The following is an 18,903-nucleotide window of genomic DNA, read 5'->3' as shown; positions in this document are numbered from 1 at the left end:
TGGACTAGATGACCTTCTGGGGTCCCTTCCAACCCTGATATTCTATGATTCTATGATTCTACTTTAGAGAAAAAGGAAAGATCAGTGAAAAAATTTCCTGCTTCGATCTACATAAACTTCCCTAAGTAGTTATCCAGTTTTTGCTTAAATATTTATAATTGACCCCACAGTTTCAACTGGAAGCTCATTCATTAGTCTCAGTGAATTGCCCCCACACATTCCCTCTCATATGACCCCTTATTCTGGTTGGTCAAATAAGCTCACATAGTACAATTTTATAACCAAGCTCATTGCAGCTCATTTAATTACTTTTATCAGTAAACCTCTCAAGAATTGTTGTTAGTTCCTATTACCACCTAAACAACATTCAGAAAACCTATACAGCATACCATCAAACATAATACAAGACACTTTTGTACTTTAGAATTGATGTCCTGATTCTGCAAGGTGCTGGACAACCTCATCTTCCATTCATTTAAATGAGATCAGTTGAGGGTGCCCATCAGCTTTCAGCACTGGACACTTAAGTTGCTCACAACTGGATCCCTGCAAACAAATTAAAGCCTACCAATTTCTACCATAAAAAACTGCCTTATAGACAATTTAACACAGGAAATATTTATTTATGTACAAATGTGAAACACAAAAATCGTAAATTGAAAACCTTCTTAAGACGAATAAAAAATTACTTTTTCTGGAGTTAGAATTATTTTACATTGAAAAAAATACATTAAAGCTATTGTAATATTTGTATTTTTGGCATTGCAAAAACAGTTGGAAATCCTGCTTTCCACTTCCTTTCAATGGTTGCCTTAGCAGAGATTTAATGACGTTGGAAAATGGATGCCTCTTAAAGACAGAAAAGCTATTTCTATAGGAGAAATAAAAGAAATCACTAACTAAAACAGATATTTTATAGAAATAATAGTCTTTTTCTAGGTGTATATCAAATCCATGGTCATTGCTCTCTGGGCTAGTGCTCTTGCTTTGATACAATGTGATCGCAGTACTCACATGCACATTTATTTGCAGAGTTATGCCAAACCGCTATTGCATTTTTTTGTTTGTTCCGAAATGCCTCTTCAACTCTAGTTTCTGTTTTCCGTACACTGGAACCATGAGGATTTATTTGCTCTGTTGTTACTGATAAGCCTGCACATAAAAGATATGCACACCTATTTAAAAAATCTGAGCAGCATAAACCAAACACAAAAAGAAGCCTAGCATTGCATTAAAAACAAAGCAATTAACATTTAGATGGACATTGCTAAACCAAGATTTAAATGAACAATATTTGCTTTTAGCAGGCAATAGAATGTATTGGGCATAAAAAGTCTTAAAAACTGTCAAATCTGATGGCTTCAGGCTTATCTGCATTTGAAACGCTGCAGCAACAAAGTTGTGTAGCACTTCAGTGTAGACACTGCCTACCCAACGGGAGGGGTTCTCCCATAGAATATCAGGGTACTCAGGGCTCTCCCACTCAACCACAAATAGATTCCTCAGGGATATAGTAAATCTTTTCCCCCCCAAACCAGACATCCTACTCCAACAAGGGACCTAAAGTTAGTGCTAAAGAGCCTAACTAGGCTGACAAAAGGCTCCTACGAACTGCTGTACAAGGGTGAACATCTATTTTTGGACATTGATCTGAAGATCCGGTTCCAAGGATAAGTCTACAGAAGTTTAAGTAACTGGCAAGCCTTGCTGAAGGACCGGGCTCTGAGGAGACAAGCATCCAGGTAGGGGTAGATCGTAATCCGCTGGGAGACTAGGTGAGCCGCCGTTACGGAGAGGACCTTGGAGAATACTCTCAAAGCTGATGAGAGGCCAAAGAGGAATACTCTGTATTGGTTAATGGTCCTGGCCTGGGATTAATCTGAGAAATTGTCTGAGAAAGTAGGATTGATATGTGGAAATAGGCATCATGCAGGTGGAGGGCCGAAAACCAATCTCCCTGTTCCAAAGATGAAATAATCACTGCTACTGTGACCATTCTGAATTTCTGAGCCATGACAAATTTGTTCAGTGCTCTGAGGTCCAGTATGGGTCTCCAACTCCCTTCTTCTTGAGTATCAGGAAATAACGAGAGTAGAAACCTTTGCCACCTCAGTGTTGAGATACAGGCTCTATGGCTCCTAGACAGTGACGGTGATTTATTTCTTGTCATAATAAACTCTCAAGAAAAGAGTCCCTGAAGAGACATGGAGAAGGGTGCTGGGAGTGAGTGGGAAGGAGGAGGTGAAGTGGATGGAGTACCTATTGTGGACAATTTCTAGAACCCATTGGTCGGATATTGTTCACCATCAGTTGTGGAATGAAGCAGGAAGTACCCAAATGGGTGTGAAGGGCTGGTCAGCTGCAGTTGATTGAGGGGAGTGGTCTGTCGGCACCTCAACCAAGATGTCAAAACTGATGTTTTGAGTTAAGTGATTGTGAAGAGGAAGACTGTGGGCCTGATGGTTTACATTTGGAAAATCTGCATTTTTATCTTGGAAGCTCATAACAGTGTTGCATTGGGAAATGTGGTGCATGGGATTTATGCTGAGGTTGCGGACTATGTTTTCTTTTTTTGTCCAGGTTTATAAATCCTTAATGACTAGAGAGTAGACATATGGAGGAATGCCAGTCTTCTCGGCAAACAATTTGGTGCCTTCGAAGGGGAGGACCTCTACTGTAGTGTGTACTTCCTTAGGGAAGCCAGATGGTGCAACCAGGATGCTCGCCACATAACCATTGCTGTAGAGATTAGACCGGGCTGCAGTGTCAGCTGCAAAAAATGCTGACTGGAATGCTGTATTGGCCACCAGTTGTCCCTCACTAACAATAGCCCAAAACTAGGGCTGTCGATTAATCACAGTCAACTCACGTGATTAACTCAAAAAAATTAATGGAGATTAAAAAAAAATCACAATTAATCACACTGTTAAAAGAATACCAATTGAAATTTATTAAATATTTTGGATGTTTTTCTACATTTTCAAATATATTGATTTCAATTACAACACAGAATACAAAGTGTACATTGCTCACTTTATATTTATTTTTGATTACAAGTATATACACTGTAAAAAACCACAAGAAAGTATTTTTCATTTCACCTCATACAAGTACTGTAGCGCAATCTCTTTATCATGAAAGTGCAACTTATAAATGTAGGGTTTTTTGTTACATAACTTCACTCAAAAACAAAACAATGTAAAATTTTAGAGCCTACAAGTTCACTTAGTCCTACTTCTTGTTAAGCCAATTGCTAAGAGAAACAAGTTTGTTTACAGGAGATAATGCTGCCCACTTCTTAAATTACAATGTCACCTGAAAGTGAGAACAGGCATTTGCACTTTTGTAGCTGGAGTCACAAGATATTTACGTGCCAGATGCGCTAAAGATTCATGAGCCTCTTCATGCTTTGGGGAGAACGGTATGTTCCCTGCTCTGTTTTACCTGCATTCTGCCATATATTTTATATTAAAGCAGTCTCGGATGATGATCCAATACACGTTCATTTTATGAACACTTTCACTGCAAATTTGACAAAATGCAAAAAAAAGATGCAAATATGAAATTTCTAAAGATAGCTGAAGAACTTGACCCAATATTTAAGAATCTGAAGTGCCTTCCAAAATCTGAGAGGGATGAGGTGTGGAGCATGCTTTCAGCAGCTTTAAAAGAGCAACACTCTGATGTTGAAACTACAGAACCCAAACCACCAAAAAAGAAAATCAACCTTCTGCTGGTGGCATCTGCATCAGATGATGAAAATGAACATGCGTTGGTCCGCACTGCTTTGGACTATTACCAAGCAGAACCTGTCAGCAGCATGGACGCATGTCCTCTGGAACGGTGGCTGAAGCATCAAGGGACATATGAATCTATAGTGCTTCTGGCATTTAAATACCTTGCGATGCCAGCTACAACAGTGCCATGCAAATGTGTGTTCTTATTTTCAGGTGATATTGTAAACAAGAATCAGGCAGCATTATCTTCTGCAAATGTAAATGTTTGTCGGAGCGACTGGCTGAACAAGGAGGACGACTGATTGGACTTGTTGGCTCTAAAGTTTTACATTGTTTTATTTTTGAATGCAGGGGTTTTTTTGCACATAATTCTACATTTGTAAGTTCAACTTTCATGATAAAGAGGTTGCACTACAGTACTTGTATTAAGTGAACTGAAATACTATTTCTTTTGTTTTTTTACAGTGCAAATATTTGTAATCAAAAATAAATATAAAGTGAGCACTGGACACTGTTTTCAGGGTTGTAATTGAAATCAATATTTAAAAATGTAGAGAACATCCAAAAATATTTAAATAAATGGTATTCTATTATTGTTTAACAACACGATTAATCACAATTTTTTTTAATCGCTTGACAGCCCTACCCAAAACTGTGCACAGCGTGACTCTGGGAGCTGATCAATAAACACGTTAAGCTTGGCGTAACTGATGAAATCATATTTTGCTGTCAGAGCTTGGTAGTTTGCAATTCTGAATTGCAGTGCAGTGGTTGAATAGGCCTTTCTCCCAAATACATCGAGGCACTTCCAATCCCTCTCACAGGAGGTGGACCTCACCTGGTGTTGGCGACTTTGGGAGTTTACTGCATCCACAACAATGGAATAAGCGTGTATGGGGGGGGGAGAGAATAGGAAAAAAACTCCATATACCTAGTTGGGACGTAATATTTTTTATCAGCCTGTGTGCAGATAAGCGTGACTGATGCCGAGGTTTGCCATATAAATTTGTCTGGGTCCAGAAGGGCCTCGTTGATGGGGAGGGCTATTCTGGAAAAAGAGTGCAAGATATCCAAGATTTTCTGATAGGCGTCTTATCTTCAAAAGGTACCTGCAATGTGTCGCCACCCTTTTAGCTAGCTCTTGAAATAGCCTAAAGTCGTCTACTAGGGATGGCAGAGGGGGGCATCACTGCTTTCTCTGGAGAGGAGGAAGAGATGTTGGTCCTCCTTGAATCCATCCTCCTGTTCCCTCCAGGATCTCCTCTGGGTGTTCAGAAACTCTGAATACCACGGTTGAGGAAGAGCATCTCCAAGGCTTATGGTGGGCCATACAAGATGCTCGTGAGGCGTGGAGTCTGTATGCTGCCCAGGGATCCCAGTAGGGTCACTGGGGCAGTGGAAGGGGTCCCGGTAGAGGCGCCTATTGTTGGCCATACCATGTCGGTTGAGGAGCAAACAGGTTGGTAGTGGGCACTATTAAGAACATGGGAGGAGTGATGGGAAACAACCTCCTCCTGTTTGCTATTCCAAGTTACCATTGGAGGTGCATGACATGGTACCTGTGGAGAGTTCAGTGTCCAAAGTAAACTTAGCACTGGTACAGAGCAAGGGAAACTTTGGTATGTCGATACCATGAGGTCTCTAGAGTGTCTAAATTCCTGAAGTGCCGACCTACTCGGTGTCTATGATGGTTGCCGGTGGGCCAGCAGCAATGAAGGGATCGGTGATCTGGGCCGTACCGAGCGCTCAGAGGCTGAATGGCTTACTCTTGATGTTCCTAATGGTAACACTCATACCAGCAGCAGCATCTTAGTGGTGGTACTGTCTCTGTTTCTGCTTTTATCTGCCATTACTGTTGCTTTGGTGCATATGCCCATCAGGTCCTTAGATGCAGCAATGGTACTTGCTGCTTCAGACCTTCATTAGCTATGGGTACCATGTTTAGACTGTCTCCATACTTACAGTATCGATGATACCGAACAAGACAGTGATCTTTTTCAGCTAGCTCAGGGCTCACTCGGGGGGGGCTCATGGCCCTCTTTGTTTGAAGACTTACATGAGGGGTCTGCGGCTGTTGTCTTAAACCCATAGTCTATAAATGTTGAGGGCTGTGGGGAAGAGAGGAAGATGTGCACCATTTGGGTGACTCCTGGCGTGGGTCCGGGGAAGGCTGAAGAGCTACCTCCATGAGAGGAGTTTTAGTCTCAGTTCTCTGTCTTTCCAAGATATTGACTTGAGATGTTGGCAGAGAACCCGCTTTTTGGAAACGTGGCTTTTCCCACGGCAATGGATGCAGCAGGAATGTTTATCTGTTATAGAGATAGCTTCCTTGCATGAGAGACACCTCTTAAAGTCTGGTGAACCAGGCATACCCTATGCTGGGGCAACCTCAGACACAGGGGAAAAATAAAAAGCCCTCCCCCCCCAAAAAAGAAAGAAAATAAAGGACGCTCTAAGAAGGGGATTAACTAACTATTGAAGTGCTAAGAGAAAGAGAAAGATCAGATGAACGGACTGCTAACAGCTCCGTGTCTAGCCAGGTGTGGCTGAGAAGGAACTAACGGAGGGTTCGCCAGCACGCATTGGTTAGCCTCTTGGCAGAGCACAAGGAGGAGGGGGAAGGGAACATGTGCGGGCCGAATGGACACCGCTACCAAAGTTCTCTGGCAGCGCAGGGACACAAGTGCACCTACCGTGGAGCACCCACAGGGACACTAGTCAAAGAAGAACAATGAATTGCATCAACTATCATGTTGCTGATTCACCCAGCTTACAGATCTTCTAGAGTTTCTCTCAGTCCTCATTGGACTTGACTAAAAATTTTGTTCCATCTGTAAATGTTTGCCCCTTCACCCTTTATCCAGCTTATTAAAAATATATCAAACAACAACGGTTCTTGTACAGTGCTGCACACTGTTTTTTGCCATAATGAAAATTAACCTTTAATTCCTACTCAGATTTCTCTCTTTTTGATCCACTATAGTAATTTGCCTCCAACATCGTGACTGCCCAATTCAGTAGTATATTGCAAGGGAACCTAGACCTTTAGAAAGTCTAAATTAAGTCAACCATTACTTTACTGACACAGTCAAAGAATACTAGCAGATTAGCAAGGCATGATTTTCCTTTACTGAAATCATGCTGGTTGGACCCTATCATATTGTGATCTTTTACATGTTTTATTACTCAATTTTTAATTATCATTTTGATCTATTTATCAGCTCCAGATGTAATGTTTACTTGTCTTTAATTTCTTAGATCACCTCTAAAGTCTATTTACAAGTAGAGCTGGTAACACTATCTTTAAATTAAGGTTACCCAACACTTCCCATTATAAGACCCTTTTCAATTGCTTATAACTTTGCCATACTTAAACCGTTACAACTAAAATTTTCCATGCCAGGCATCTCCCTCAGGCTAATTTCTGGGGGCAAGTTTAGAGAAAAATGGTTCAGCTGTTTCTGAGAATGAGATCAGGGAAAAGTAAGTTATTTTTCCCCATGTTAAAAGAAATTCTTACAGCCAACAACTCCAGCACATCCATGCTTTGGAACTAGGACTTGAAAATTGAAATGGGGATCACTTTGGTGCAAAACATGCCTTTTGCTATTCCTGTGGAAAAAATGCTCAAATTTGGCCAAGTTATAACCTCTTGAAAAAAATCTCAGACTGCACATGCTCAGATGACACTTGTTAGAGCGTGGATAACTAGTTTATGATCACTTAATTAAAGACTATGATAATGCATGTGCAGAAAGGGACCCTATTAAGGTTGCACAGGCAGCTATTTTTGCTAGCAGGTCAGTCACTTCATTTTTAAGCTCTTCAGAAGTCTTGGATGAACAACTTTCTGGACGTGGTGATGTATTACTTCTTAGTTTATGAATCTGCTCCAGAATTGTTTACTCTGACAGCTCAATATCATTGACTTATAGTCTTTAAGGTCAGAAGGAACAATCATGATCATCTAGTTTGACCTCCTGCACATTGTAGGCCACAGAACCTCATCCACCCATTCATGTAAGACTCTGGCCGAGTTACTGAAGCTGATAGTACCTCATTTTTGCTAAAGGGCAGGCTAAGAGGCAGGTTTTCTTGCTGTAAACTGTTGTAGCTTTATTGATTTCAGTTGATCTGTAACAATTTACACCAAGAATCTGCCCCTAGGTATCTCCCTTATTGTGAAGACTAATGCAAAGTAATCATTTAGCTTCTTAGTAATGTCCCTATCTTCCTTAATTGTTCCTTTTAATTCTTGGTGATAAAGCAGATGCCTTCACAGGCTTTCCAACTTCTGATATACTTAAAGAATTTCTTGTTTGATTTTAGATCTTCACTTATTTCCTCTTTGGATTCCATCTTAGCCCTCTTAATTTTTCTTACATATTACCTTCTGGAGTTTAGACTCCTTTTAATGGCTTTAGTTGGCTTAGATTTCCAAATTCTGAAGGGTATTTTTTTGGTTCAAATACTCTCTTGACTAGTCAGACTAGATCACAATGGTGCCTTCTGGCCCTAGAATCTATGAAACTATTGTTTTCTTAAGTAGCATCCATGCTAAATCTAAACTTTATTTCCTTACCTTTTGACTTTAGGGCTGTTTTGACTAGCTTATCGATATTACTGAAAACTCCCTTTCTAAAGTTTAGTGTCATTGTGTTAGTTTTTAATACCTTTCCTCCCCTGTAAGATGTTGATTATATTATGGTCACTTGGGTCTATGCTGAGAATAGCATCTACTACTATGTGCTCTAGAAGGTTGTTTCAAGAAGCATTCATTTAAAATTTAACAAAATTTCTTCTCTGCACATTGTGACATTTGACCAGCTTATATGTGGATAGGTGAAGTCCCCATTATTGTTTTTTTTTGTTAGACTTTGCTGCCTGTCTGAACTCTCTCAACATTGTGCACTCAGTATTCTTTTCTTGATCCAGAGGTATATTTGTACTCTTGCAGCTGGGATCTGAATCCATACGTATCCAACTGCAGTGCTCTCCAATCAGGATATTTATCCCACTAGATCCTATGGAAACTTTTTAGATGCAGCACGAACCACGCTCCATCTAATCTGTCATTTCTGTATAGTTTATAGCCAAGTATTACATTATTCCACCATAAAAAAAAAAGAGTATTTGTGGCACCTTAGAAACTAACAAATTTATTTGAGCATAAGCTTTCGTGAGCTACAGCTCACTTCATGTTCAGTAATACCTTTTATATCAATAATTTTTTCCTCTGCCAGGCTTCCTAGTACACCCACTTTTTAAGCTTCTCAAATTTTTATACAAATGTTTATATTTTTTAGTTTTGACTTTGACTATTTTTATTTAACTACGTTATCTGATATTTTGCATTACAAAAAATATTTCTTAAAAGTTCCAAAACGTACCTCTTTTTCGTCTCGCTTCCTTGATTTCTTCACACATTTTATTAAATTCAGGATCCAGCTCAGCAGCAATTATGGCATGTGCTGTGTCCTTCAAGGTACAAGCTCTGTGTCTAATTATTTTATCTATTAAAAAAAGTTTATAAGATATTAGTTTTACTTATTTTTATATACATTCTTGTATATCTGTGTGTTTTAATGTATTTTAATTATATACATATTACAACAACAATACATACCTTGAAATGGAAGAAAAAAAACACAGCAGATCTAACAAATAAGAAAATAAATGAAGACAGACCACCATCACATTAGGTCTGAAAACCAGTGCCTCTGTGGAGTATGTGTCGCACTCCACTTCCTCTTCCCCCCCTTTTCTTTTTTTTTAAAATTAGTAGTTAGCATATGGATCACATGAGTTCAAAAACAATTTAACTATTTGGCAATACAGAATTTTTCTAAGGTAGAAAGTTATTGCTTTGAATTGATCACGGGTAGTTTCTCCAACGCCAAGAGGTGGGCTTCCACAATCCTAAATAGATTAATTTATGGTTTCAGAGTAGCAGCCGTGTTAGTCTGTATTCGCAAAAAGAAAAGGAGTACCGGTGGCACCTTAGAGACTAACAAATTTATTAGAGCATAAGCTTTCGTGAGCTACAGCTCACTTCATCGGATGCATTTGGTGGAAAAAACAGAGGAGAGATTTATATACACACACACAGAGAACATGAAACAATGGGTTTATCATACACACTGTAAGGAGAGTGATCACTTAAGATAAGCCATCACCAGCAGCAGGGGGGGGAAAGAAGGAAAACCTTTCATGGTGACAAGCAAGGTAGGCTAATTCCAGCAGTTAAAAAGAATATCAGAGGAACAGTGGGGGGTGGGGTGGGAGGGAGAAATACCATGGGGAAATAGTTTTACTTTGTGTAATGACTCATCCATTCCCAGTCTCTATTCAAGCCTAAGTTAATTGTATCCAGTTTGCAAATTAATTCCAATTCAGCAGTCTCTCCTTGGAGTCTGTTTTTGAAGCTTTTTTGTTGAAGTATAGCCACTCTTAGGTCTGTGATCGAGTGACCAGAGAGATTGAAGTGTTCTCCAACTGGTTTTTGAATGTTATAATTCTTGAAGTCTGATTTGTGTCCATTCATTCTTTTACGTAGAGACTGTCCAGTTTGGCCAATGTACATGACAGAGGGGCATTGCTGGCACATGATGGCATATATCACATTGGTAGATGTGCAGGTGAACGAGCCTCTGATAGTGTGGCTGATGTGATTAGGCCCTATGATGGTATCCCCTGAATAGATATGTGGACAGAGTTGGCAACGGGCTTTGTTGCAAGGATAGGTTCCTGGGTTAGTGGTTCTGTTGTGTGGTGTGTGGTTGCTGGAGAGTATTTGCTTCAGATTGGGGGGCTGTCTGTAAGCAAGGACTGGTCTGTCTCCCAAGATCTGTGAGAGTGATGGCGCGTCCTTCAGGATAGGTTGTAGATCCTTGATGATGCGTTGGAGAGGTTTTAGTTGGGGGCTGAAGGTGATGGCTAGTGGCGTTCTGTTGTTTTCTTTGTTGGGCCTGTCCTGTAGTAGGTGACTTCTGGGTACTCTTCTGGCTCTGTCAATCTGTTTCTTCACTTCAGCAGGTGGGTATTGTAGTTGTAGGAATGCATGATAGAGATCTTGTAGGTGTTTGTCTCTGTCTGAGGGGTTGGAGCAAATGCGGTTATATCGTAGCGCTTGGCTGTAGACAATGGATCGAGTGGTATGATCTGGATGAAAGCTAGAGGCATGTAGGTAGGAATAGCGGTCAGTAGGTTTCCGATATAGGGTGGTGGTTATGTGACCATCGCTTATTAGCACCGTAGTGTCCAGGAAGTGGATCTCTTGTGTGGACTGGTCCAGGCTGAGGTTGATGGTGGGATGGAAATTGTTGAAATCATGGTGGAATTCCTCAAGAGCTTCTTTTCCATGGGTCCAGATGATGAAGATGTCATCAATGTAGCGCAAGTAGAGTAGGGGCATTAGGGGACGAGAGCTGAGGAAGCGTTGTTCTAAGTCAGCCATAAAAATGTTGGCATACTGTGGTGCCATGCGGGTACCCATCGCAGTGCCGCTGATTTGAAGGTTAATTTGAAGATTTGAAGATTAATTTATGTCATAGGAGGAAGTGATGCCTAAAAATTTGTCAAGCTTGGTCCACAAAAGAAGAACCTATGCAACAAAGTTCTACTTCCTGTGGTTTCCAAGCAGATATGCTATGGGATCACAAATCCTGCATCACCAGGAATCCTCATCACAGAAGGGGAAAAAGTACCACTGAACAATTATAAGTGCCTTGCTTGATTCAAGATAGTACAGAGTCCCTGAAATTAGACCAGAGAATACACAGTGGTATTCTCCTATGACATTGTTCACACAGGGCCTGCTGCCACCCCAATGAACTGATCCTCAGTGACAAACAAACGAGGAAATCAGTTTGCAGAGTGGGTTACTGAAGTGAGTATTACTGGTCTATTTAGTTTAAAACACTTAAAAATCACAAGGGATTATGGAAACCTCTGTTTTATATGAAAAATCTGAAAGTCATTTATTCCCAAATCTGCTGTATAAAAAAACTTCCAGAATCTGGTGTCAATAATATTAAGATTTTTAATAGTCTTCTATTAAGTCCCCGCCTGCTTTTTTGCTTCAGATTATGGTTGCCTTTTAATTTGTATAACAAACATCATATTGTAACAGACTCAAGGTTGTGCTTAACCTGACTATTATGCTGATGATATTGATGTTTGCTTCTTTGGTGGCTTTAACATTATGAACGTAACTGGCAGAATCTAAGTCTGCAGAGGATTGCTGTGTATTCAATTGGATCTGGGGGACATGACACCAAGGAAACTTCACTGGCCAAACTGGAGCCCCAAGTATTAAAAGTGAAAGAATATTTCTCAAGAGATTACTCGTTTCCACTAGTTTCAAATGTAGACTAGACAGTACTCCAACATTAGTTTGCTGGAAAATGAGCAGAGACGTAATAGGTAAAACTGCACTGGGGAGGAACAGCATTGTGGGATATGTTCTACTCAGCTAACTGCCCGACACCATTTTCTAATCCAGTTATTCCTTTGTTTTTAGTACAAACAAACTAGATTACCGATAATCCATCTTGAATTACTTTTTCTGAATGGCATAATTATTTCAACAGCAAACATTAAATACTAATGGCTAAATTATATTATTGTGCAATTAATACATTTAATCCAACTTTAGAATCACTACAGACACTCATTAGAAGAGCATGAAAACGCAATTAAGGATACCAAGCAAAATACACTAAGCATTATTTAGATCTTTTAAAGTAGTGATTTTTGTGGCAGAGAGAATTTGCTGAATCAAAAGCCAAAGTAGAGAAAATTCATTATCCTGGACTCTTAGGCACTATCTATACTTCTTTGGAAGTCTTCCACCACTGCATTATCACCCTTAGAGTCATAGCAACAATGAGACTGTTGCTAGTGTTGACAGGAAACCTATTTTTTAATTTTTGTGTTTTATTTATTTTAATGTATTTATTTTTTATTTATTTTTTTCCATCATGTCACCTAGGATTAGAGGACAGTAACAAAAATCTCCTATACGTTGTCTACGCTGCTATTCCCTCCTGCTACCACTATTGGTGCTTCATAGTTGATGAGTAATGGCTGGAGAGTAGCGTAGATAGCCTTGGTGATATATGAATTGGATAAGATCATCACTGTATAGCAATAACCTGAAAGTACTAAAAAGACTAGTAGAATCAGTCAGTAGTGGAGAGTAACTTCTGCAAATGGGAAATTATTAATACATTCTAAGTACTATTGCAATATTAACATAAAAATAGTTAATTTTCTAAAGAATGAAGCAGGTTGCTGGAACTTGACCAAAAAAGCGGTGTTAGATCTATACTTCTGCATTCCCCTAGAATCACTTCCTACAAAACAGTCCCAAGTGCATGAATTTGGGATGCAAAGGTAACAGACTGTTTATTAAAGATGTATTCACTTTTTGGTAGGGAAGGAAGTACGATTTTACATTCCTTTAACTACCTTTATCATTTTTTAAGTTACTCATAGCTGCAGAAAGATTTTAAGAGCAAGCCTGGAGGTTTTGGCAAAGTATGGTTATAAAGTATTTTGTTTTATGCCCTGTTGAGTTCACACAGAAGTATGTATGCATTCTTTGTTTTAAGTGGGAAAGAGACTAAAGATGATCTAACAAAAGCAGAGATGGTTCCAAAACAACAACAAAACGTTGGCCCCAGATAAAAGCTTCTCCAAAGTCCAGGGTTTTCAGATCTAGGATTTTGGTTGGGTTATCTCAACACTTTAAAGTTTCACTGGTATAACTATTTTAACTACGGGTGTGATATTCTACCAGAATAGTTATACCAGTAAAAGCCTCAGTGACTATGCAGTTATACTGTTATAAAGGTGACTTATACGGGCACAGCAAGTCACATACTCCACAGAGACCTGTAACTACAGAGAGGATACGAGAAAAGAAGGGTTGTTTACCTTATAGTAACTGTTCTTTGAGATGTTCTAAGCATGTGGATCCTGCACATGGTGCTCTGGTGCCCCCTGCACAGTTTGGAAGATTGGTAGTGTCCAGCAAGGGTCACACATGTATCCTTTATGCCCTCATGCTCCCTTCTAAGGGTGAACCAATCCCACCCAGCACTCAGTTCCTTCCCCACCCAGTGTCCCATGAAGAATCCCTGAGCTGACGGAATGGAGGGATTGTGGGATCCACATACACAGACAGTAATGGGTGCAGTAAACACACTGAAATTGCAGACAGGTGGTTACTACTGACAGGCATTTTGTAAAAACTCGAGGTGCAGCTTAGAGGCCAAACGGGAGGACCCTGAACTAATAGTGGTCATCCATCATCAGAAAGCAGAGAAACTTCCTGTGCAATGGATATATTGGCACATGAAAATATGTGCCAGGCAAGTTGAGGGTACTGAACCAGTACATGTCATCTAAAGAGGGTACGGTGGATGCAAGAGTCACCAGGTGAAATTTGACACTGGTTATCTGAGGAGCCTGAGATTTAGTATGGGTCACCAGCTCCTTTCTTCTCTAGTACAAGAAAGTAAGGGGAATAAAATCCTCTCTCTCTGAAGGCTAACAGTTGAGGCTCTATCACACCCAGTTCCAGTAGAGAATGTATTTCTTGGTGCATGAGACCCATGTGAGATTATTTCTTGAAAAGGGATTGGGAAGGTATGAAATTGGAGGGTATTTCCCTCTTGGATTACCTACAAGACCCAACAGTCTGATGCTATTGCAGTCCAGACATCCGCAAAGAGAGGCAGGAACCAAAACAGGAGGGGCAAGAGAGAGGGATACAGATCCACATTGTTCTGTGCCACATACCCAACCAAAGCACCAAAATTATTGCTTCTGTGACTGAGATGGTTGGGTAGTGGATGACAAGGCTGTTTTTCTCTTTTGGAACCTCTATCTTTTTCTGAACTGGCTTGATTGTTTCCGATGGTTAAAAAGATGAAGTAGTTGATTGGTATTTCTGCCTAGAAGAGAACTGGGATTTATAATATTTTTTTCTAAAATTTGGGATGTAAAGGCCCAAAGATCCGACCATGATCCAAGAATCCTTGGAGTGCAACTTTTTGTCTCTCTTGGACTGAACATGTCCTTCCCATTAAATGTCAAGTCTTGCACTGTAGTCTGCACTTCCTTAGAGAGTCTTGACACAGATAAACCATATGACCAAAGTTAGAGCTTACCATTGTGGGTCTCAACCCTTGAGCTTAGCCTGTTTGTAAGTATCTTGATCGAATGCTTATAAATATTTTGTTACTGTTTGGATTAGTAAATTGCTTATTATTTAGGCTTTTTAGGAATGTATATAACTATTGTATAAATACCATTTGGTCTTTGGATTTAATAAGGAACTTATGGTTAAATTAGTGTAGTTGTAATACCCTGCATAAATAGTCATTCCAACACTGCATCAGAAGTGAATAGAAATATTCAGATCCCCAAGGGAAGAACTGGTATTTTCATTCACCCTTCTAAGATTGCTGTGAGATTTTTGGTGATGGCCCACAAATACTCCACTGTTAATTGGGAGGGCTATTCTGCTCTGTGCAGCTGGTTGCAGGATATGAAATAGCTTGTATGTTTTCTCCTATACCAGGTCCAAGGAAGCTTCCAGAGCCTCTTCTACTCTCTTTAAAAGCTCTTGATTCATCTTAAAATCATCCATTATTTTAGGAACGTAGGAGATCATTGTTTTGTCCAGTGAAGATGATGAGAAAACTTGGGGTGGAGAAGCGTCATCCTGCATTCCTCCATCCTCCTCTTCGGAGATAGGCTGTTGAAACTTCATAGCCACCTGAGGTACAGGGGAAGGAACAAGTCCCTGAGGGCTTTTCTGACGCAATTAAAATGCAGGTTCCTTCAGAGAAGCTGAATGATGACTTGCGGTTCCTCAGTGTTGAGGCCAGCCAGGCCTGTATGGCAAAGGCTATAATACATACAGGTAGGGCACATTAGCCCAAGAACCCCAGAGATACGAACACCAGAGTTACGAACTGATCAGTCAACCATATACCTCATTTGGAACCGGAAGTACACAATCAGGCAGTAGCAGAGACAAAAAAAGGGGGGGGGGGACACAAATACAGTACAGTACTGTGTTAAATGTAAACTACTAAAAAATAAAGGGAAATACATTTTTTCTTTTGCATAGTAAAGTTTCAAAAGCAGGACTAAATCAATGTTCAATTGTAAACTTTTGAAAGAACCACCATAATGTTTTGTTCATAGTTACTAACATTTCAGCGTTAGGAACAACCCCCACTCCTGAGGTGTTCATAACTCTGAGGTGCTACTGTACTCCCTTTCTCTTGAAAGAGTCTGTGAAGGTGACTGAGGTTCCAGAAACTGCTGCTTGCTAGATGCCTGAGAAGATGAAGAGGAGAAGGTGAAAAATCCTCCAAGAAGGGAGCTGAGCTGGAAGCCACCGTCCATTAGAGAGAAGATGGCTTTGTATGACGAGCGAGCAGATCGAGGGACGTGATCGTTCCCCTCTATTCGACACTGGTGAGGCCTCATCTGGAGTACTGTGTCCAGTTTTGGGCCCCACACTACAGGAAGGATGTGGATAAATTGGAAAGAGTACAGCGAAGGGCAACAAAAATGATTAGGGGTCTAGAGCACATGACTTATGAGGAGAGGCTGAGGGAGCTGGGATTATTTAGTCTGCAGAAGAGAAGAATGAGGGGGGATTTGATAGCTGCTTTCAACTACCTGAAAGGGGGTTTCAAAGAGGATGGCTCTAGACTGTTCTCAATGGTAGCAGATGACAGAACGAGGAGTAATGGTCTCAAGTTGCAATGGGGGAGGTTTAGATTGGATATTAGGAAAAACTTTTTCCACTAAGAGGGTGGTGAAACACTGGAATGCGTTACCTAGGGAGGTGGTAGAATCTCCTTCCTTAGAGGTTTTTAAGGTCAGGCTCGACAAAGCCCTGGCTGGGATGATTTAACTGGGACTTGGTCCTGCTTTGAGCAGGGGGTTGGACTAGATGACCTTCTGGGGTCCCTTCCAACCCTGATATTCTATGATTCTATGATTCTATGACCCTGAACTTGGGGACCCAGCAATACATCTTTAAATGACTGACACTCTGGGTTGTTCTGGTGGAGACTGATCTAGCCAACAAAGGAGAATATTCTAATAAACGAGTCCCAGTTCAGGAGTCACTCTTATGTCAGATGTGTCCCTAAAAGAGACAGCCAAAACATTCCTTGTATCATGTGTGCGAAGGGTATTGAGCTTGGTACCATAGGTAGTATTCATTCTTCATCAGTGGTTGATAATCTCGGTACCATAGGAGTTGACCTCAGTCTTAGATGTCCTCTGACCTGCGCCAAGGAGTTAGAGTGCAGTCACCCCCATACCGGAGCTTTGGCACGTCAGGGTATGATGTAGCTTCAATACCAAGTGACCTCATGCCAAAGATTACTTTAGGGATATCTTTAAATGCAAAGCCAGTGTGAAGACTGGACTCTCCAGTGCTGCATTCATTCTCAGTGCCAATTTGCCTGATGCCACCTTAAGTGGATTCCTCTGTATCTGTAATTCCACCTTCCTGTTGCATGGAACCAAGGAATGGGATAGAGGCCTAGAAGTGGTTCTGAGAGAATGGTTTTTACATCCATGGCAGCAGGGGTGTCTGATCTCTTCACCTGCCAAGTTTCAGAGCTCTTGTGAGAAGAAGATGCTTTTTAGGGGGTACAGAGCTCAGAGTTACCTCCCTCATCTCCACGGCACTTTCAGGCTGGGTCTTCAGCATCAACACCAAAAATCCTGCAGCTGTGGCATGTCAAAGTCCAACTGTAATCTCACAGACTTCTCCATTAGAAAGAGAGAGTCTTAGTATGTATTCTGAAGATTTTTTGAGTGCACTTCCTCAAGACCCAGAAAATGGCACACTTTAAAGGAATCTGTTTCTCACCTAAACAAAACAAACATTGTGTCTATCCATGAGGGGATTTATCTTTCAACATGATGGACGTGACTTGAAGCCTAGCGAATGATGTTCCTGCATAAAGGCCATTGACAGTAATGTAACAGTTCATGGGCTAACAGTAGTAACCTAATTTTTTTTTCCAATGTGCTAACACAATTCTAAATAACTATCCTAAATAATAAAAGAAAAATATTCACAAAGAAAACAAACACCAACAGAGCTATCTATGCTAAGGAGGACACTAAATTGTTCCAACTCTCAACAGGGGGGTTATTAGAAGACATTGAGTAGCGAGCAGGGACACAATGTCCTTTATGTCTACAAAAGGGAGTGTAGAGATGTGAAGGGTGCATGTGCAACCCTTGGTGGACTCTCCTGATAAAAGCATCTGACTCCTGTCCAGAAGGCATCTGTGCACCATGAGTGGGATCCACACGCACAGGAACTCTTGGAAAAACTATCAGTTGGGAATTCCTACCCAAAACATGGAATAGTTAAATCTGCTTCTGAACTATTAAACCAGCAAGTGTTCCCATTTAACTACTGGGGAGTACAGTTGAACAACATGGGAAGTCCTAGCACTGTCTCAAGAAAAGAAAAATAGCAGCTATACAGCTCTATTTTACATGAAGTATAGTGTGACCAGCAACCTTCTAAGGGAATGCTCTGACTAGAGAAGTTAGCTCTTGGAACAGACAATGACCAATATAAATTAATGAACAAGTTCTTGAACAAACAGCGAGGTATCTCAGAAAAGGGAGAACCTCTGAAATAATGCTAATGGATGTTATGTAATCTTAGGGGAGCTTGGTATGGAGCACTAATCTTAAATGGAAAGTTGTCACCCAAGGAAAATGAATGGATAAAAACAGAATCAAGCCAGATGTAAAAGCAGCCTCTCCCTCTATAGTAGAAGGTTATTGCCTCCGTTTCCCCCTTGATTTCCTTCTGGTCTGTAGTTTTCAAGCAGTTCTGGTGAGTTGAAATGATTTGGCCTGCCAATTAGGTCATAAGTACTGTCCCCTTCCTCATATAACTTTTTATATATAAAAGTCAACAAACCAGTCTCCCACCCTACCTCATGTTGGACCATAGCCCTTCCCCCAGGCATGATTATTTCAGCTCTTTGCCAGACACAACAGTCCCTTCAGCCCTAATGTCAAAGGGGTCGGAGAAGGGGGCATTCCTCCTGCCCTGGACTCTCCCACCGTTGCACTATATTCAGTCCTGAACCCA

General features: G+C 40.6%; 1 protein-coding gene across 1 annotated transcript in view; it reads right to left on the bottom strand.

The window, feature by feature from the left end:
• Positions 1 to 18,903, bottom strand: part of ATAD2B (ATPase family AAA domain containing 2B) — a 180,933-nt gene that overhangs the window by 37,098 nt on the left and 124,932 nt on the right. The window contains 2 exon segments of the mRNA XM_043510164.1: positions 1,015 to 1,152; positions 9,128 to 9,250. Coding sequence (XP_043366099.1) covers positions 1,015 to 1,152; positions 9,128 to 9,250 — 261 coding nt within the window.

Source organism: Dermochelys coriacea, chromosome 3 (assembly GCF_009764565.3).
Source record: "Dermochelys coriacea isolate rDerCor1 chromosome 3, rDerCor1.pri.v4, whole genome shotgun sequence".
Taxonomy (NCBI): domain Eukaryota; kingdom Metazoa; phylum Chordata; order Testudines; family Dermochelyidae; genus Dermochelys; species Dermochelys coriacea.
This window is presented reverse-complemented; position numbering and strand designations above follow the sequence as displayed.